Genomic DNA, 22,409 nt, shown 5'->3' with positions numbered 1-22,409 from the left:
AGGCCCCAACTCCTAATAACAGCACTTGGGGGTTAGATTCCTACATATGAATTTTGGGGGAGGAGAGGGACACACACATTCAGACCATAACACTTTCCTTAAGGAGTTCTGTACTACTGTATCTCCTACAAGATGAAGTTCTTCCTATTAAGTAGCAGTAGTATTAGCTATGACAACCAATGTCTGGTAGTACACATCACAATTTTATCAGCAAACCAGGTCAGGAGCATGGTTTGGGCCTTTCTTCCTGCATTTTACCTCAAGTATGGTTCACCAGTCTTTCCAGCATTCTCGTCACAAATAAATCAAGTAGAGTCAGCTTCCGCTGCATGCAGCTAAGAACAGACACTGAAATCCTAGCTCATAATTTTGAGTGAGTGAATTAAAATATATTTAAATGGAGTGAATTAAAATATATTTTGCATGATGTTCCATTTTCACTCAAGATGTAATACATACACTACCCTATTTCTCTATCTGATTATAACAAAAACTTCTAAATAAAATAAAGGAACTACCCGAAGACACTGAATAGTGGATAGGAGCAAGCAAAAAGGGTACAGAAGTAAGGTCTTAAGGAGCAGCGAGGTGATGAGTTTCCTGGGAATATTTTCCACCTTCTTTATTTCCTGACTCAGGCTCCGGGGCAGCCTACAACTGATACCTGAGAGAGAGAGCAGACAGAGGGAGTTCCAAGAAAAGGTTGATCTCTCCAGCAGGTAAGGGTGGCAGCGGAAGGGAAGGACTGTGGGACAAAGCTCTTGTGACCTGACCCTCCCTCTGCCAGACAAGTACAAGCAATAAAGCTTTTTTCAACAAATGTTGCTAGGACAACTGGATATCCACGTGCTAAAGAATAAAGCTGGACACCTACCTCATACCACACACAAAAATGAATTAACTCGGAACAGATTATAGATCTAAATGCAAGAGCTAAAATTATAAAACTCTTAGAAGAAAACATAGGTGGAATTCTTCATGACCTTGGGTTGTGCAATGACATCAAAGGCAAAAAAGCCAAAAAAAATAGACAAATTAGATTTCATCAAAATTTAAAACTTTTGTGCTTCAAAGGACACCATCAATAAAGTGAAAAGACCATCCACAGAATAGGAGAAAATATTTGAAAATCATTTATCTGATGAAGGACTAGTATCTAGAACAAACAACTGATAGAACTCAATAATAAAAAGACAAATAACCCAATTTAAAAAATAAGCAAGGATTTGAACAGACATTTCTCCAAAGAAGATACACAAATGGCTAATATGTACACAAAAAAATCCTCGACATAATTAGTCATCAGGGAAATACAAATTAAAACCACACTAAGATACCACTTCACACCAACTAGGATGGTTGTTAAAAAAAGACAGAAAAAACATGGAAAGTAAAAAGTGTTAAGGAGGATGTAGACAAATTGGAACTTTCATACACTACTGGCAGGCAATTAAAACAGTACAGCCACTTTGGAAAATAGTTTCGCATTCCTTCAAAAGGCTAAACATATAGAGTTATCATAAGACCCAGAAATTCTACTCTCAGGTATACATGCAAGAGAAATGAAAACTTGTACATGAATGTTCATAGTAGCATTACTAAACATTTCTAGTAAAAAAGGAGAAACAACGTAATGTCCATCAACTGAACAACAGATGAATATGGTTTATCCACACAATGGACATCATCTGACAATGAAAAAAAATGAAATATCGATACATTCTACAGCATGGACTGAATTTCGAAAACACTAAGCTAAGTGAAAAAAGCCAAGTAAGTACAAAGGTCCACACGCTGTATGATTCCACTTATATAAAATATCCAGAATAGGCAAACCTACAGAGATAGAAGCAGATTGGTGGTTGCATAGAACTTAAGAGGGGTTGAAGGGTTGGAGATGACAGAGAAGGGGTAGGGAGTGTTTTGTTTTTAATAGAATTTATTTTTTAGAGCAGTTTTGGGTTCACAGGAATATTGGCAAATAGATAGATTTCCCAACTACTTCTGCCCCCACCCATCCATAACATTCTCCCATTATCAGTGTCCCCACCAGAGTGGTACATTTGTTACAACTGATGAACATACAGACACATCATTATCATCCAAAGTTCATAGTTTACATTAGGGTTCACTCTTGATGTTGTACATTCTATGGCTTTTAACAAATTTATAAAGATATGTATCCACCATGACAGTACCATGCAGACTAGTTGCATTGTCTTAAAAATCCTCAATGCCCTGCCTATTCATCCTTCCCTACCCGCTAACTCCTGGCAACCACTGATCTTTCTGTTACCTTAAGGAGTTCCTTTTTGGGGTGATAAAAATATTTTAAAATTGATTGTGGTGATGTTTGCACACTCTGTGAATATACTAAAAACCACTGAACATACTAAAAGCCACTGAATATACAAGTTAAATGGATGAATTTTATGTTACGTGACTTCTATCATAGTAAAACTAAAAAGGAAATGCTAAAAGTTCTTAAGTGAAAGAGAAATAACAAAGAGAAGCCTGGAATATAAACAATAAAGGGTCATCAAAAGAAAAGGTAAATATCTGAGTAAATAAAACATTATTTTTCACCTTTAACTTTTCTTTAAAACAAAAATTATATTATTGTCTGATGGGATTTTTCAAAGTATATAGATATAATACATAAGACAACTAAATCAGGAGTGGGGAAAGGCACTATGTGGTCGTACAATTTCCATTTTTTATTTGAAATTGTAAAATACTAATTCTAAGTAGATTGTGTAAAATTAATTAGTGATTACCAAAGGGAATGGGGGAGGGAGGAAGGTCGATAAGGGTAAAGAGGGTCGAATATATGGTGACAAAAAAAAAATTTAACTTTGGGTGGTGAACACATGGTACAATATACAGATGATGTATTATAGAATTGTATACTTGAAATCTATGTAATTTTATTAACCAATGTCACCACAATAAATTTAATTAAAAAAAAAAAGAAATCTTACTCCTATAAAGCTACAAAAAAAAAAAAAAAAAAAAAAATAGCATCTTGGAATATAGAGGATATTTTAAGAGGACCAAAAGAAAATAATCCCTGTTACAAAGAACATTAAGATAAAAGTACATGTGGTCACCTTAGATGTTGAGTACTGAGAATATGAACACATATAGTACATTAAACAAAAAAATCTAAAAGACTGTGAATGTTGTTTCTTGTTTGTAAAGATAGAAGCATGACAAGGGCAATGGGAATGTTAAGTACTCTTGTGTTAAAAAAGTGATCGAGAGTAATCATAACAAAAATGAAGTTCAACTAAGGATTCTTAAATGGATCAAAACAAAAGTAGTGCCATGGCTAACATTAGTGGAAAATTTTAAAGTAACACCTAGTAAAGAACACTCAGTGACTAAAACACTTTTTCATCAAATAAACTAGTTTTTCTCTCTTTCTCCTTTATCTAAACATAGGCATTGCTGAAAAATAAATCCCGTCAGCCTTAACTCAAAACAGCCTAGAAGAAAGAATTAAGCATCTATTTCTCATAATACCCTATGCTTTGCAAAAACGGAGAATATTACTGATCCGTGACCAATACTGGCTTCCTCTACACACACACACAGGTGTACTGATCTGTACTAATCGGTCCAGACTCTTGTAGCTGACTCTATGACAAAGGCTACAAAACAGCTGCCCTGCTGCAGTGCCATTTGTAGTCACTGAATAAGGTGAGGCTCTGTGACCAACAAAATACAAGTACTCATGTCTCTGGAATGATGAGCTAACTAACAGAGGCAACTCTTATGAAGAGATAAAATGCAGCAGGGAATATACTATGAGCTTGGATCCAAAAGTTCTTCCTAACCAGAGTCCATTCACAAGCTTTCAGGAATCACAAAACTTCCTGAAATTGTGAGTACACTTTGCTGGAGAAAATGTTCAGAGCTTTAATTTGAGAGCCAGCTAACTTTTTATGTAAAGGTCCACATAGTATTTTAGGCTTTGCAGGCCACCTGGTCTCCGCTGCACTACTCAATTCTATCACCATAGCCCAAAAGCAGCCATAGACAATATTAAATGAATGGGCATGGCTCTGTTCCAATAAAATGTTTATTTACAAAAACAGAGTGCAGGCTGGATTTGGCCCACAGGCCTTAGTTCACCAACCCCTGTTGAAATCGATCACACTCTTAGTCATTTCCTTCTGTGAATCAAGGACTCTGAAGTCCAAGTCTTGTTAATTCCTAAGCAATTTTAAAATCCATTTGAATACATCAAAGACATAAATTCATTCTTCTTTGATCTAGTCAACTCCAATGACCTCTTCTAAAATATTCCAGCAGCCCCAGCTAAGGATAACTCTGCCATTACCACACATGGTTTCTTTTCTGAAACCATGAACTTTCAATTCACATATTGATTTAACATTTATCACTTGATATGTTCTAGGCTCTAGCTATTCCATTTACTAGTCACAGAACCTCCTACATTCTTTTATTTTCAATTCCCAAACCTTCAACCACTCTCTCAGGATAAAACTTAGTGTCCTTTCGCTGTACCCTATAATGAACCGTTTTTATTCTGTAATATTTCATTTAAACACCTAGGCTCCTAAATGAGACCGAAAAATATCATACGAAATGCAGAATAATTGTTCTTACAAAGTTACATTCTATAGCCCTTCATGCTCTCACAATTCTTTTAGTAATTTTTCTCTCACAACCATCAAGTGCTATTTTAAGTCTTTACTATTCTAGTGAAGGCCTCATCCCAACATCTGCAAACACAGAACTAGGAAACGACCTTGCCAGTAGATGGTAACACCTTCAACTTCCTAACTAAAGCCCACCATCCATAAACATATCTGCATATGAGTCTATCCTTATCCCTCCATTCCCAGTATAAACATATTCCCTCCTCCCACTCAAAGCTACCTCCTGCTGTTAGGCCTGATCACTACGCCTTCCTGAGGGGCTTTCTTTTTTACTTAGTATGGGTTTTTTTTGCAGAACTGTATTAGTTTTTTTATTGCTGTGTAACAAATTACCACACACTCAGGGGCTTAAAACACCTCCAATTTATTAGCTAACAGTTTTGGAGGTCAGAAGTCCTATCACAGCGTAGCTGGATTCCCTGCTCAGGGCCTTGCCGACAGGAAGCAGGTTGTCAGTAGGGCTGCATTCCTTTCTGGATGCTCTGGGGAACAATGTGATCCGAAGCTCACTCAGGTTGCTTGTGGTTAGAGGACTAAAATGCCTATTTCCTTTCTGTCTGCTGAGGGCTGCTCCCCGTATCGAGAAGCATGTGCTTTCCTTGCCGCATGGATTTCTCCATCTTCAAAGCAAGTACATGGGAATCTTTCTCGTATTGAATCTGAATTAGGCAAAAGCCACGCTCCAAAATCTCTGCAACACAATCTCTTTATCTACAGCTCCTACTGAAATGGATAAGGAGTGATCTTTAGAGGTCACCTGTTTCGGTTGAGAAGATCTAGGAGGCCATGCTTAATTTCTTGAAAAAGCCAGTGTAACAATTCTCTTTTTTCTCTATACACACTTTTAGAAGCAATTTCTTCATTTTAACATTCTTGCCATCTGTATAGACTCAAATTTAACTAAATCATCTAGTCTTGGTTCCCTTTTAATAAGACTTCTTTCAATTTATCTTTCTTCTCGTATTTATTATACGCAGCAAAAAGAAACAAGGCAGTATCTTCAACACTTTACTTGGGAATCTCCCTTTTCCAACTTCATCACTCCAGTTCTGCCTCCATCTTCAAAGTCACCAACAAAGAATATCCCTTCAATCAAATCCCTCCCACACTTTGAGTTTCTTTTGCCAAGGAGAGCCCAAACTTTGTTAAGGGCTCACCTGATTAGGCTGAATCCACTGAGAATAATCATTCTTTCTTAAAGTCAATTGTGCCAAACAATATAACCTGATCACAGGAGTATTTCATCATACTCATGGTTCATATCCACACTCAAGGGGAGAGGCAAAGAATCTTCGGGGCCACTCAGAATTCTGTCTAAAACAAGGACGATGGATATAGCTATTCTGAAACTACTCTCTATGTACCGTAGCACTGAACAAATGAGCAAATATAATGATTATGTTGGAAGCCAAGTTTCTCACTGTTGAAGAAGTGAAATACAAATATGGAACAGGTAAACACTAGGAAGTTGAATTACATTCTGATGTATCAGTATGACCTCATAATTTTTTTATATATTTTATTTGTTTTAATCAGTTGGTTTATCTCTCCACCCCAGCTCTGTATTCTGAAATAATCTACAAGCAGTGACAACTCAGTAGCAATGAACATATGTAGTGACCAGATATTGATTTATAAGTAGAATCCCCTAATAAAAGGAGCCATGGATCACCAGAGAAATGGAAAATATCAGAGCAGGAAAAGCTCATGATGAGCCCGGAACATTCTGTTGTGCCAGAATGTAAGAAAGTACCCCCAAAATGATGAGGATAAGTCAAAAGGACAAAAATCAGTGAGGTAGTTTCTACTAGATAAAAAGCTCTGGAAATATTCATAAATTGGAAAGAAACACAATGTACTTCAAATCACTGCACATCTTGAGAGTTTATATTTGCAGTTAAAACTATCAGTTAAAACTGCTTAAGGAAACAAAAATATACCTAGATTCACAGTTTAAAATATTTTACTCCTTAGGAAACAGTGTTTACCATTTAAAAAAAAAATGACTAATATATTTCATCTTAAAAGGGCAATTTTTTAGAGTGGTTGGATATCAGAAAAACTGTATAAAATATATAATTATAAACAAAGGATTTGACAAGTTTTATTCTTGAAATTACTTCTAAAGTTTCTAATTGCCATAACTGAAGTACACTCATGGAAAAATCAATCGCCCATTAAAAGGTCCAAGCATTCAGAGCCTGTCATCTCTCACTTTAGTCATGTACAGAGTCATGCGACACTTAACAATAGGAATATGCCCTGAGAAATGTGCTATTAGGCGATTTCATCATTGTGCTAACACCACAGAGTGCACTTACACAAATCTAGATGGTACAGCCTACTACACATCTGGCCTATACAGTGTACCCTATTGCTCCCAGGCTAGAAACCTGTCCAGTATGTTACTGTACTGAATATGGTGGGTAATTATAACACAATGGAATTTGTCTATCTAAATATATGTAAACATAGAAATGGCACAGTAAAAATATGGTATAAAAAATAAAAAATAGTTCATTCATATAGGGCACTTACCATGAATAGAGCTTACAGGACTGGAAGCCGCTCTGGGCGAGTCAGTGAACGAGTAGTAAGTGAATGTGAAGGCTCTGGACATTAATGTACACTGGGAACTCTATAAACACTGTACACTTAGGCTACACTAAATTTATAAAACAACACAAAATCAAGCCATAAGAGAAAATGATGCAATTAAGAGAAGCCGTAAACTCAAGATGTATGAGGCTGTTGCCAGCATAACATAGCATACTCTTTAAAAGCAAATTTATTTTATAAGTAGAACATGTACACTCTAAAATAATGTAAAAAGTATAGTATAGTCAATACAAAAACCAGTAACGTTGTCATTATCAAGTATTATGTACTTCACATAATTGTATGTGCTGTACTTTTTATGACTGGCAGCACAGGAGATTTGTTTACACCAGTATCACCACAAACACATAAGCAATGTGTTGCACTATGATGTTACAACAGCTGTGACATCACTATGTCACTAGGTGATAGGAATTTTCAGCTGTTACAATCTTATGGGGATACCATTATATATGCAGTCTTTGACCAAAACGTCATTATGTGGTGCCTGACTATAATTAAGAAATAAATGGCACAAAATTGCTTTGATGTTGAAAAGAGCTGAAGACAATCCGAGGGAAATGCAATTAACAATATCAACTCAAGATGAATTGACAAAAGTTTAACAAATGAGATTATGAAACTGTTACCATAGGCATTCACTTACTAATAATCTACCAAAACATTTTTGAATTTGACTTAATACTGATTTGTTGTGGAGTTTTGAAGGATAGAAACTTAATAGTCACATGTTTATGGGCTCTAGGACAAAGAGCCCCATTTGAATCTAAAGTGAAGTATGTGCCTAAGAATTCAAAATAATAGAAGAAAATGCTCTGGTATTGAAAGTAACATACCAAAATTCTGGTTTAGAATAAGTGAGTTTTAGATGACAATATAACTACAGTTTTTAAAGTATGTTTTTGGATGGTTTAAAGGTCAATTCCTGCTTTTCTCATCCTATTTTTCTAATCACCTAAACCTGAACAAGTAATGTCCCATTTCCCAGATAAAATAACTTTTATTTTATCTTATCTTATTTTAAATTATTATTTTAAAATAACATTTTAAAGAGGCAGCAAAATTTGATTTTCAAAGGACATCTTATAGAGAACTCCCACATATAGACAAAATGAGCACTTCTCTGGCTAAAGAGGCCTCCTGTCCCTCCCTCCCACCCCGAGGCCTCTCATTCCACCCCATGGCAGCCCCTGAGGCACCTGCACACAACCTCAACATCCTGAAGAATGTGCAAAATATGGCTCCAAACAATGACTGAGGTAAAGGTTCTGTTGTGAACAGAAAAAAATCTTTTTCAGATGCATAAGGAAAAGACATATAAAAATTAAAATGTTAATAGTGATAATATTTGGGTAGTAGAATTGAGTAATATTTTCTTTTTTTAATTTCTAAATTTCCTATAGTTGACAGGAATTACTGTTAGAAACCCAATAAACTTTATTTTTAAAAGATGTAAGTGTAATTACTCTCCCTATAATGTATTGTTATACTATGTAGCAGAAAAAAAGCATTTCTGTACCACTATAAATACAGTTAAAAAAATACATATCTATACATATACACATACCAAAAAAAAAACAAAGATTAGAGATACAAATTAAACATGATAATAATTTGACAATATAATTAGAAAGGCCTGTTTATATTTCAAGTACTTAATATGTTATAATAATAGATCAGACATATTTGTTTCCTTTAATATCCTATTCATTGAATTTCCAATAAAGCCACAGTTATTAATTACTCTTGGAATCAGAAAAGAGGTTAAAAAGTTAAGAAGTGTCTTATGAAATCTATTACTTTTCAATAATTTTTAAATTTCCAAAACTCATCACTCAAGCCAAATACTATAATTAAGATACCAGATAACAAGGATTTGCCTCTGGGAATTGGAGAGAGTGAATACTAACCATGATTTTGAAATCAAAATGGAAATAATATTAGGCAGGTTACAAGATTTTGATACAGGCACAAACCATGAGGGTGAGTGTATAGAAAAGGTACTAGACAGGCAAGGGGAGAAAGAGTAGAAATCAGAATTAAAATGAAGGCTCAAAATCCTGCATCGACACTGACATTTTAATATATCTATGGTAGATTACATTATTGTTTCCAATCCATCAACCCTCCCTGTATCCACAACCTTTGACATGTGATACCGAAGTTCCTCTCAACAGGGACAGGACATACTTCTCCACTATACCGGTACATAGTCATGTGATTTGCTTTGGCCAATGAAATGTTCATGGACATGATATGAGCAAAGGCTTGAAATGTGTTCCCCTCTAGAGCTAGGGTTTCCTTGTGCTCTGCCCTCACCGTAAGAAAAATGTGCCTTCGCACAGTCCACTGGTGCACGGAGAAACAAAGACACACAGAACAGATCTAGACTCTACATGCGGCTTGGAGCCAAGCCCAGCCAAGAGCAGACAGCTCACAGATATGTTAGAATTATAAAAAGCCATTAAGTTTTATAGCATTATTGTGGCTATAATTAAATGATATTTCATATACTTAAACATTAATTTTAAAATATCATTATCCCTCTAAAAGTTTTTATACAAAAAAGGTTGGTGAGGCCCTCTTTCCTTCTTGTCCTAAAACTCAGTACATAGTAGGTTTGTGGTAGATTATGTTTCCAAAGATGGCTGTGTCCAATATCTCTCATCCCACATGATATTTTAAGTGGTGGTCTACCTCCCCTGTCCCCAACCTGGGCTGCCCCTACGCTGTCATGTAAGACTCGAAGCGAGACCTTAAGAAATCTGAAGTTTCCACGTTAATCCTTCATGAAACTGAGACATCAAGCGAGAAGTCAAACCCCACTAAGTCTTAACACAGTGAGAGAAATCCCAAACTAGATATGGGGGGGAGGAATGACGAGGGGAAGACAAGGGAGAGAAGAAAAGATGCCATGAGGTGGAGTACCAACTGTAAGCCATGTGAGTGAGGCCGTTTTGGACCTTATAACCATTCTAGTGCTCCAGCTGACAAGATTTGAAGCAGAAGAACTTCCTGGTCAATCCACGGAATTGTGAGAAATAACACATTGTTTAAACGAGATATTAAACTTTGGGGTGAATTAAGGCAACTCAAACAAGTTGTTAATAAATGTGTACTGAATTCATTAAATTCACTAAAACAGTCTGTTTAAAGCTTACCTTGGTGTTGGCCATGTCCACAATATACTGGTCTCCTTTTATACATTCCATCACTTCAAAACCATCTCTGTCAATCACCTTGGCTTGAGAGCTTCCAGATACAACAAGAATCATGTCTCCTGTGTTACTATATTGCAATGATTTGATCTGATGGCTAAGCAAAAGAAAAAGAAAACAGTCTGGTAAGACACTGAGCATAATGTTGATACTTTAACCACTTTAAGCACTGTCAGAGAAAAAGTCACATAACCACACAAATTCATAATTCTATAAAATCAAGAACATCAACCTCAAACAGGCCCTCAACACTAGTGGCTATCCTGTTAGTTCCCCCACTCTCCACAGCAATCTATTAAAATCTTCTCTACACACTTTAAATCTTCAACCCAACCAACTCCCCCTCTTCCAGCTGCTGATTCTTCCCGCTCTTTCCCAGAAGAAACAAATAAAAACTCCTCTTCTTCCCATTAATGTTATAAACTTATCTGCATCTGAACTCTCCTCTTCCTTCTCTTTGGTTACAATATTGGAAATAAACCACAAAGCCAATATACTACCTACATTCTGGATCCCATCCTTTCCTGTATTCTCAGAACTTCTACTGAGTATCCTCTCTCTCCTCCCCGTCTCTAAGAAATGAAAAATAAACCCTAGAAAAGATTGAGAAATTGAGACGAGAGGTTGAAAAGATGCATGTAGATAGACATTTAAAAATGGACACCAAGTATGAAGCTCTTTGTATCACATGTTAACCCCAGAGAGCATCAACCTCTAAAGAGGTAATGAACAACCAAGCAATTCGGTTGATCAAGCTTTTGTCATCATCTACACCGCTGCTAATGTAATAGGCTTATAAATGAAATAGTAGTGGTAGAAAAGATGAAAGTTATGCTAGGGACCAAGAGCAACTCTCTCAAGTTGACTTAACTTTTGCTGCTAATGAAGGTCTAACAGAAGCCTATGGTGAACCTCTCTCTCAAAATTAATACTGAACTAATGAATAAAGTAAATATACAATATGAAAAACTGTAATAAGTGTATGGGATAAAATAGAGTAGGGAAGGAAGAGAGTGTATACCATGCGGCAGGGATAAATATTTTAAGTGGAGTGGTCAAGTAGGCTATGAAATGAGGGAGGGAGTAGGCTATGAAGATATTTTGCAGAAGAGTGTTCCAAGAAGAAGCAACAGCTACTAGAAAGGACCTGCAGCAAAACTGTGCCTGGCATTTTCCCAGTAGGCCTGTAGCAGAGGAGCAAAAAGAACAGGAGTTGGAGATAAGGTGGGTGGTGTAGATCATGGAGAGCCATTTAAGCCAATGAAAGGACTCCCTCTGAGAGAAATGAGAAAAAACCCAGGAGAGTGTTTTGAGCTGAGGAATAACACAATCTGACCTATACTGTACAGAACCATTTTTTGTCTCTGGACCATTCAGTACTCTGAGATCTGTAGACTTATTTTGTTTTTAAAATACATTTAAAAAAATACATTAGGCATACAGTGGAAGCTAGATATAAAGAAATAACTATAAATTTTTTTGTGTGATATAAGATGTGGGTTTCTGTACTAATGCATCAAGTAATTATACCTCCAGATAGGTCTAATAACTACTATAATTTCCAAGTAGTGACGAGCATAAACAATATATATTTCAATACATCAGTTACTATGGAAATGTGATATGAAAGCATTTGAAATGTACAGGTATTTGTTGCCTACTTTCATAATTAAAGGAAATTAGGCTAAATTTCAGTTAGAGGGTAGTGAAAAGAAAAATTTTTATCCATGTTCACAGAAATTGGGAGAACCAGATACAGAACTTATGAGCCCTGGAATTTAAAATTACTATAGTTAAGAAATTAAATGACAAGGTAGAGAATTTATACATAGAACTAAAAGTCATAAAAAAAGAAATGTACAGAAATTCTAGAATGAAAACTACAATAACTATAATTTTAAAATAATAGATAGGTTTAATAGCAGAGAATTAATGGTTAAAAGATCATTTTTAGACTGAAGCATGGTGAGAAAAAGTGGAAAATGCAGAAAAAAATAAGATATATGTTAGATATGGTTTAAGAAAAAAAGAAAAACAGGTCTCATTGGAAAGGCAGAACATAAGGAGAGAGAAGCAATATGTGAACAGATGACGGTCAAAACTCTCGGAAAAATGATAAAAGCCACTAACCAAGAGAGATTCAAGATATAATTAGTACTATAAACCCCAAAGGGTAGCAGAAAACCAAACTCAAACATCAGAGTAAAACTCCTGCAAATCAAAGATAAAAGTAAAACTTTAAAAACAGTCAGAGTAAAAATAAGTAAAATTCCTTCAGAAGAGTAAAAATGAAACAGATGACTTCTCCACAGAAGCAACAAAAACCACAAGACAATGCAATGCTATCTTCAAAGTTCTGAATAAAAAATAACTGCTTAGGTAGAAAATGAAAGGAAAATAAAGTTGTTTTCAGGAAAATATAAACTAAAAGAATTTGTCAGCAGCTTACTATATTACTACAAAGAGTTCTTTCAAGCAGTAAGAGAACAATCCCAAATAAACACAGGGACACAATTTGGTAGGAAGAATAACAGAAAGAATATATAAGTAAATCTCAATGAATAGTGATTGCATAAAACAACAATAACAGTTGATGGCAAATCCACTGTGAGATTTTAACATCTTTCCCAGTAATTGATACTGCAAACGAATAAAAAAATCAGTGAGAAGATAGATTTGAACAATATAATTAATAAACCTGACTAATTTACATTTGGTGTACCAACAGTAAAATACATTCAAGCATATAAACAGTGTTTTAAAAATTGATATATACTGGCCTATAAATCAAGTCTCAATAACTGCCAAAAGTCTAAAATCATACAGAATATGTTCTCTAACCCTAGTGGAATTAAGATAGAAAGCAATTTTTAAACAATAATTTGAAAATCATGAAATGTTTGAAAATTAATCAATATACTTGCAAATAATCCCTAGGTCAAAAATGAAAACACAAGAGAAATTAGAAAATGTTTTTAATTAAATGATAAAGAAAATACAATGGATTAGAATTTGTGACATGAAGCTAAAGCCATACTTAGAAGACTTAACACTTCTAACACATTTAAATGCATGTACTACTAAAAAAAAAGTTTTAATCGATGATCTAAGCGTCCATTTCAAAATGCTGGAAAAAAAACACCAAACTATATCCAAAGATCTCCAAAGAAGAGAAACAGTAGGAATGATTTACAATCATTTTCTTGAGGATAGACAAGGACATGGTAAAAAGGAAAGTGGCAAGCCATTAACTTAGGAACACAGATGCAAAAACTTCCAAACAAAATAATAGCAAATTGAATACAGCAATGTATAAAAAGAAAAACACATCACAATCAAGAAAGATTTATTCCAGGAAGGCAAGATGAGTTTAATAGCCAGTTGATGATGAGATTTTCTCCAGTAACAGACAGTGAGGGGAACACCATAAAGAGGAACAAGACTAAGAGATTTCTTTATAGGTGTGAGGCTAGCCTAGTGACAGAATGATCTGGGGATAGATCCTGTCCCCATCCCAGCTATGGCCACATGTCAAAGTCACATACTATTAAGGAGACAAAAGGAAACCCTCAGAAGTACAAACTAAAAAAGGTTCTCCCTTATGACTTCACTCATGTGTGGGATATAAAACGAAAGCAACAAATGAACAAATATAACAAAAACAAAAACAGAAAACAAACTCATTGACGTGGACAACAGAATGGTGATTACCAGAGGGGAAGGGAGGTAGGGGAAGACGAAGAAGGTAAAGGGGGTCAAGTACAAGGTGATGGAAAGAGACTAAACTTTGAGTGATGAGCACAAAATGGAGTAGACAAAAATTTAAAGTTATACATGTGAAATTTATATAATGATATTAACCAATGTTACCAAAAAAATTTAATTTAAAAATTACATAAGGGAGGAAGGTTCTCGAACATTTCTAAGAATGAAACTATGTAACTCATTTTATTCTGTTTCTCTCCACAGCACTTACTATCTCCTGTTATTATACACGTTTTGTTTGTAGTTGGTCTTCCCTCACTAGAATGAAAGCTCTCTGAGGACATGACTATATAATTGTTAGGGCAAAATAAAATATCTATTATTTTAACCAAAAAGAGTAAATTATAAAATTCTCCCAGAGACTGGAAAATTATTATTGGGACTGTAATACAAAAAAAAAGATCTACCCTCAGAGAGGAAGAAAGCTATCACAATGACAAGTGCAATTCATGATTCTGTCACCATCCTACACACTGCAAGACCAGCACTGTTCAATAGGACTTTCTATGATGTCAGAACTATTCTTTATCGGTGCTGTCCTTTACAGTAGCCACTAGCCACAGGCATCTATCAAGCATTTGAAATGTAGCTACTGCAACTAAGGAACTTAATTTTTAATTTAATTTAAATGTAAATAGCCACCTGTGCTAGTGGCTAGTACACTGAACAGTGCTGCCATTAACAATATGAAATAAATATAAAACAGTCTCAACTTTGGAACAGAAGATTGTCACTGCCTCATAAAATAAATGAAAAATGAAATACCAAGTAAAATGTTCTCTAAAAATAAAACAAAAGTAAACCTAATGAAATCTATAAAAGGCCATTTGGACAATAATACCACAAGTACTAAAACAGTCATTGTGCAATCCCTAAATGTGACTTTCAGTCACAAATTTAGAAATGCCTATTGAAGTAAACTCTCCAGGTAAAAGTTTCTTATATGCCATGCTAAAAATAGTCTATAGCATTCTTCAGAGATGGCATGGTAAAGCATCACATCAGAGCAATCTTATAGGTATGCTATCAAAGGTACCATGTTCTTAAAAAGGAAATCCCCAAATAAATATCAATGAAAGCAAAAAATTATATGCCTTACATAGATACTAATACACAAACCCATAGAATTCTCATGGAAAACCAACTTACTAATCAATCCCAAACACAAAATTTCTCTAACAAAAATAAAAACATTTTTTAAGCTGTCTTCATAGCTTCTTTTATGAATATAACTGTAACAAAAAGTAAATTAAATTATTTGATTTATCCTAACAAGCCAATCTAAAAAAAAACCCTCCAGCAACAAGACAAATTAAACAAAATTTTAGGCTATTTAGTCCAATTTACATTCTGAGTCTACAATTTCAAGGCTGAGAAATAAATACATGTTTCAAAAAAACACTATTAACTCATGATAATCTTGTCTTCTAGAAACAGTACACAAAAAATTAAAATGTATGCGTGTCTCACTAGGTCTCTATAGAAGTAGTCTTTCTGGTTGGTTACCAAAACCAAATCAGATACTTCCCAATGAAACTGCTTTTTTGCACAGCCACCACTAACTAGAAACTGCTGCTCAAAATTTATACTGATCATTTCTCCTAAAATGGTGAAATTCTGATAGCTTTTGAAACATGTATTCTTCAAAAAGCCATTCTTAACGTACTGAGTCACAGTACTGATTCTAACGGCAAGGATAATTCAAAAGATCTGACTGGGCTCTGAGGTTAGAATGTGTGACACAGTGAGGAATTTCACCATAATGCCTAAGGTCAAAATGTCAAGGCATAAGAGCAATTGAAGCTCCCAAACCAGATGTTCATGGGAAAGGAACCTAGAAAAGCAAAGGCGAAGCTACTGCTAGGGCCCCTCCTTCCTAAAAAAGAAAAGCCTTTCTGACTTCATGGCACCCTTCCTGAAACACTGGGAAGGAATGAGGTCCTCAGCAAAATTCTGACCAGGGTCCCAAACAAAAACGTGAGTCCACAGGAGGCATCAATAATAAGATATAACATTACATGTTTGATCAAATGTGTCAGCTATCCATTTATTGCCTCTCAGCTCCAAATTCACCCTTCACTGCCTACTCTGCAAAAATGGATTTGGGCTTTTCAAATATTTATCCTGTGCCAGTTGGTATGATGTTAAGTTTTGTCAGTAGAGGGTACTGGAGAGACACTGCAGGAGGAAGGGGTTTCCTTCTGATCTAGTATGTTCCTCCTGGTAGGCTCCTGCACTGCTCACGCCTTCGCCAGTGTCTGGCCCCTGCTGCTTGTGTAGCTTCTCCACTAACAGGCTCCTGAAGTGTACATAGTCCAGTTTGTAGCACCAGCAGCTCCTGCAGCCCCATCCTCAGGAGGTGACTCTGGTGAGACAGGTTTCTGGCAAGTTCTGCCATGACGGCACCACAGTCTCTCTCTCTCACTGAGCCACAGCCTTGCCCTCTCAAATAAGGTGTGGATCTCAGTCCTGGAGGCCTCTCTCTCTTCGTTGAATGTTCTATATCTACCCTAGGGGAGTGGCTGCTCCCTTTGTCTGCTAGTCCCATATTCTTTAGAGTTCTCTTTACTTTTTACCGGCCAATCTCTCATTACTCCAATCCTGTTATAGTCAGTAATTCTTTATCATAAACTTTCCCTGTTCAAATTACTGTGACTTCACTCTCCTAATCAGACCCTGACTGATATACCAAATTTCAAGTGATTAATTAGGAACTGAGAAAATTATAGGCTGTTTAGTCCAAATTCTTTAGATATATAAATAGATTAGATATTCGATAATTAGATAGTTCAGACTGTTAAACCAAAGTCTTGGCAAGTAAAACTTGAATGAACCAGTTAGTTCACAGGGTACCTTTGTTTACAGTACTCCCATTTGGGAAAGTCTTAATTTTCTTCACTAACTATGAAAGATCAAATACTATAAGCAATCACTTTGGTTTTTTTCTGGTGAATCATTTTTATTTCCAAAAGAGAAGGAAAATCTGAAAAATACAGTGAAATTCAAGACAAGATAGCAAAAACAGTCACTGGCTCCATTTCGCTGGCTATTCGTTCTACCAAACTGCTTTATCTACATTTGGAGGAAAATGCAAAATCTCAGTGATCCCACATTAATATTCACCTTGCTTTTTTAGCTTTAGAGGAACACTTAGTGTTTTCCCTGTCTCATTGTTTGTAACTTGCTCTCTCTGCTGACATTTAAAATGAAATGTTCAGCACCAAGCTTACCATTCCTGTCCCACTTCGCTCTTAATTCTGCTAGCCACAGAGTTAAAAGGACAGGATTAAGAGTTATTAGACACAGTACTAAGGAGAATTAAAGGGCTTGTTCAAGGGGGTATAACATCTGCTCCTCAAATTCCTGCCTAAACAACTAAGATTCCGATCAAAGAGAAGAGAGAGAAAGCCAATCCTGACAGTAAACTGGAGTCACAAGGAAGTGAATGTTCTCCCGGGGAGTAACTCTGACACCAGAGGAAGGCTTAGTGACATTGCACAATTCTTTCTGTGAAGTTATTCATGGGGCAAGTGGGAGACTATGAGTGTAAGTGGAAGGGAGTGGAAAGGTGAAGAATGAGGATCCTTTTAAGTAGTTTTTGCTCCGCTAGCAAAACAAGCTGAGACATGCAAGACAGATAAACACAGCTGTTTGGGGCTGTCACTTGGGGCTCAGGAGCCAAGGTGTCCTGATGTAGTGAAAAGCGCATTGGAATGTGAGTGAGGAGGACAGGGATCCAAGTCCTCGCTCTGCTGCTAACTAGCTGTGTGACGAGGAGCAAGCCTTTCGGCTTTATTAGCCTCATTCTCCCTATTTTTTTTTGGAAAATCAGTAGATGGGACTAGATAGTAGCACTATGCAGAGTGCTCCTGAGACACAGAGTTCATGTACTAGCTGTATAACTTTGCTGAGTCCTGGTTTCCTCCATTGAAAAACCAGGAGAAATAATACTTATAGGATTGGGTGAGGATTAAAAATAGTATACATAAAGGCATCCAGCACAGTCTGTGAAACAAGTAGTTGCTATTACTATTACTTTTTTATTTCCAAGGTCTTGTTAAGATTATTTGAGGGGGATAAAATCTTGGTAGCTAACTAATGAATACATTTAAATTAAATACACTGAACATTCCAAATTCATTACAAATTAAGTTAGTATAATGCGTGTTTTTAATTATTACTAATCAAAGTATTCAAGAGAAATATGCTTAAATCTTTTCTGATTCTCTGCACCTATTCAAAAAACTCAAGCATTATGTCAAATTCATCCACTACAATCTTGGAAATGAAAGGCAACAATAGAAAAAACATAGTTTCAAATTTGCAGGCCATCTTCTATAGTATTTGATGAAACTGTTCCTTCTAGGTATGCAAAATATATTATCTAGTGCTAGAAATAGGACAAGAAAGTAAGAGACATGAGGCAAAACCATCTAAGGGTTTCTGTATGAGAATATGAGAAAATACTAATTTATTCCATGCCAAAATAAATCTTCAGCTACTTCAATATTTGAGCTTTTAAATTCATAGATTTCAAATGCAAAATTAATTACAGCTACACATTTTACCTAATAGTTTAAGCATACTAAAGGTTAGAGAGCTAGTAGTAACTTGAATGTCAAACGAAACTAAAAGCAGAGAAAATTTCTATTTATTAAGAGAAAATTTCTTAGTAAAGTAACTTTACTAAGACCAATCAATAACCCTTCCTCTTCCATTAAAATGTATATTCTTATTTAGGAACGTAATCAAATTACTCTATCACTTAAGCTAGTACAGATTAATACCCTCAAGACTTTATATGGTCTGACAGTAACGTTCCATACTAAAATAGAATAATAAAAACAAAAGGCAATAAATACCTAAACAATATGTTTTCATGTCTTCTGAGGATTAGCGAAATATCAAGAATAGCCAACCAATGAGGATGACTAGCAAAAACTAAGACCTTGTTTGACTATTCCCAAGAGCTCCCTTTAAGATGATGTGATATTAGGAGTAACTCAAGTCTTAATTCTAGTAGCAGAACAACAGGGGCTCAGCATTTAATAATGAATAAAAGAAGCTGAGGGAGCAAACAATAGGAAGGCCCTACTTTAGAGAGCCTCTTTGGAAAGGGAATATTTAGATAGAAACCTAAGTGAAGAGGAGCTAACCACTTTTTGATGGGGGAGCAGGTAGCAGGAGAGTAGAGAAAAGCATCCTAATTGGAAAAAAAAAAACCACTTGTAAAAAAATCTCTCAGATATTTTGCTAGAGCATACTAAGAAAAGAGACGAAACAGGAAAGGGTCAGATCACAAATGACCTTATAAATCATGACAAGACATATGAGTTTTAGTCAAAATGGATCAGGAAGGTCTTAAAGGGATTTCACATGAATAGTGGGGAATAACAGTAGAGACTACTGCAGCATTCTACATGGGATTCAAGCAGGGAAGACACTTGAGTTGAATTTTGAGGAGGAATCTTGAAATTGGAGAGGCAAGAAGAGTACAGGTAAGGATGGAGAAAAGGTCCCAATAATGAGGAAGGAAAGAAGTGAGGAGACTGAACTGACTGCAGTGAAGCCTTTGTGTTGTGATGTAACAAGAAATAGATAGAAAGATGATAATTGTAAAGTCTTTAGAACTTCAGGATAAGAACATATACATAGACTTTAAAAATTAAGGACTTGTGGAAGGTCACGCAAGAATGTAAAATGTATTTTCTTAACGCAGGGAAGATGCTGAAAATGGTGCAAAAAGAACATGAATATGAGGTCCTTAAGAACTTAAAAACCTGAAATGTAAAAGACTTCTATGGAAAAAATAATTGCCTGAGGAATGCACATTAGACTTCCCTAGTCCAAATATCAAAATAAATAACCTAGAAAAATATAACAATAGGGAGATATATAAAAATTGGAAAATGAACAAGCAATTGAAAGAAACAATCCAAAAATTTCTATAAGGACCAGAGTGATTAGAAAAACATCTCCCCAAAAATGTAGAACAGACTTATATGAAAATAGCCCACAAACCATGAATTCCTATGGCAGCAAGTTCTCGAAGAAGAAAGGCTGCCATCATTGAAAGAACACTCGCATTAGGCAGCTGGCAACTGAAAGAATGTTCGTGACGCGAGGGTTCACAAAACAAAGACATACCAACTAGTCAGAACCCTGACAAAATAGCTTCCCTGAAAACAGAGCATCCATCACAAAGAAAGGAGACTCCCCTGTAAGGACTACTCTCAGCCCCAGCCCCCCCAGAAATGGCTCAGACCACAGGCTCACTCCACTAGCTATTAAGCTACTGTGTTTAAGGAAGTGAAGAGATGTAAGGAGGATCTAGTCGACCTGTTTCTCACCAGGCAAAAATAGTAAAACAATCGGGGGTTGTGAAGAGATTCCACAGTGGGGGCTCAGCAAACTTTTTCTGTCAAGGTCCAGATAGCAAATATTTTAAGCTTTGCAGACCATAAACAATCTCTGTCATATATTCTTTGTTGTGTTTTGTTTAATAGTCCTTTAAAATTATAAAATTCTTAGTTCATGTGCAATGCAAAAACAGGCCATGGAGCAGATTTGGCCCTCTGGTCATAGTTTGTCAATCACTATTCTAGAGCATAAAAGACAAAGAATGTAGCTGCGAACTTTTTTTAAGGAAAAAAAAATATTTTTAGACTCATTGTTTCACGCTAAAAATAAAATTCAAGAAAACGTATCTGTTGCTATTGTATAAAATGTTGCAATAAACAAACTTATTTCCTTGGTCATCTCTGTGTATGGGTGTAACTATGAGGGAAATTCCTAAAAGTGGGTTACTGGGTCATAGAGAGTATCTGCATTTGTAATTTGGAACATAAGGCCCTCCAAAAAATGCTATCAATTTATATTCACACCAACAATGCCTGAAAATGCTTATTTCTCCAAATATTGTCATCACAGTTCACACTTTACATCTACATAGACGTTATCAAATTGTTCTGTGAGAGAAAAGTTTAGTAATTGATATCCCACCTTCTCCCCCTCCCTACACTGGACAGTATGACCTTTTTCATCTTTGCCGGTCTTATAGGTGACACATAATACCTCGTTGGCATTTAATTTTTCCTTCTTTGATTGTTAGCGAAGTTGTGTAACTTTTTCATGTTTATTGGCCATTTGTAGTTCTTCTACTATCTGTTCAGTCATTTCCTTTGACCAGTTCTAATTTTCAAACATCCTATCCTTATTAATTTGTAGAAACTCTAAGTATTATGGATAATAACCCATTGTTTTCAATGTGTGTTTCAATTTTGAGTTTATAATTTGTCTTTTAATATTGTTTATGATGTCTTTTGTTTCCCAAAGTATAAAATGTCATTTTAATTACAAAAGCAATTCATGCTGCTTTGCCATATCATGTAAAAGTAGAAAATGGAAGTTCTCCATTTCGCCCACATAAAACATGTCCATTCCCAAATGAAGTCTCCCAAACTTTCCTTAGTAATTGGAAAACTAAAGGCATCTTATCTTCCAGTATTTTCTTTCCTACTAGTAATATCCAAGATTAGTTACAAACCAGTAAAAGTTTGTTATGCAAAACTGAAGTAGCTAGATGGATTTGATATTCAACTTTGCATCTCAAGTACAGTCTAATTAATAATGCTACTGATGAGTGATATCTGTGGGAAAAAATGTCATATACTATGATTATTCTAAAAGTTGTAAAATCTAATAGTTTAGAAAATAATATTACTAAGGAAACTCATAAATCAAGTTTATCAATTCACTAACAATTATAAGTTTAATCAAAACATTTTGTCATTCGACCAAAAACATTTTGTCATTAACCTGAATTCAGTTAATGAGTTTTTATCCAGGAGAAAAGAGACATGCTTACTGAAATTTATATAATTCTGCTTCCTTACATGCCAAGTCATACACAAATCATTTATCTAATTCTACAAGAGGAATCTGTTCATTTTCAATTTCTTTTTCAGAACTAATAATACAAAAAACAAAAGAAAGTATAAATGCCTGAAAAAACCACTAATCTATCACACAATTATGTGAAATGAATGAATTACTATGGTGCATAAACACCAGCTGTAAATGAATTTTTAAAACTTTGCCTGAAAGCTGAAATAGTATT

At 35.4% G+C, this 22,409-nt stretch overlaps 1 protein-coding gene across 1 annotated transcript in view; it reads right to left on the bottom strand.

The window, feature by feature from the left end:
* Nucleotides 1-22,409, bottom strand: part of WDR70 (WD repeat domain 70) — a 226,215-nt gene that overhangs the window by 150,380 nt on the left and 53,426 nt on the right. The window contains exon 8 of the mRNA XM_006919492.3: nt 10,469-10,622. Within this exon, the coding sequence (XP_006919554.1) occupies nt 10,469-10,622 (154 nt within the window). The remainder of the gene's footprint in view (nt 1-10,468; nt 10,623-22,409) is intronic.

Source organism: Pteropus alecto, unplaced genomic scaffold (genome assembly GCF_000325575.1).
Source record: "Pteropus alecto unplaced genomic scaffold, ASM32557v1 scaffold338, whole genome shotgun sequence".
Lineage (NCBI taxonomy): Eukaryota > Metazoa > Chordata > Mammalia > Chiroptera > Pteropodidae > Pteropus > Pteropus alecto.
Note: the sequence above shows the minus strand (reverse complement) of the source record. Positions and strands in the feature narration are given on the sequence as shown.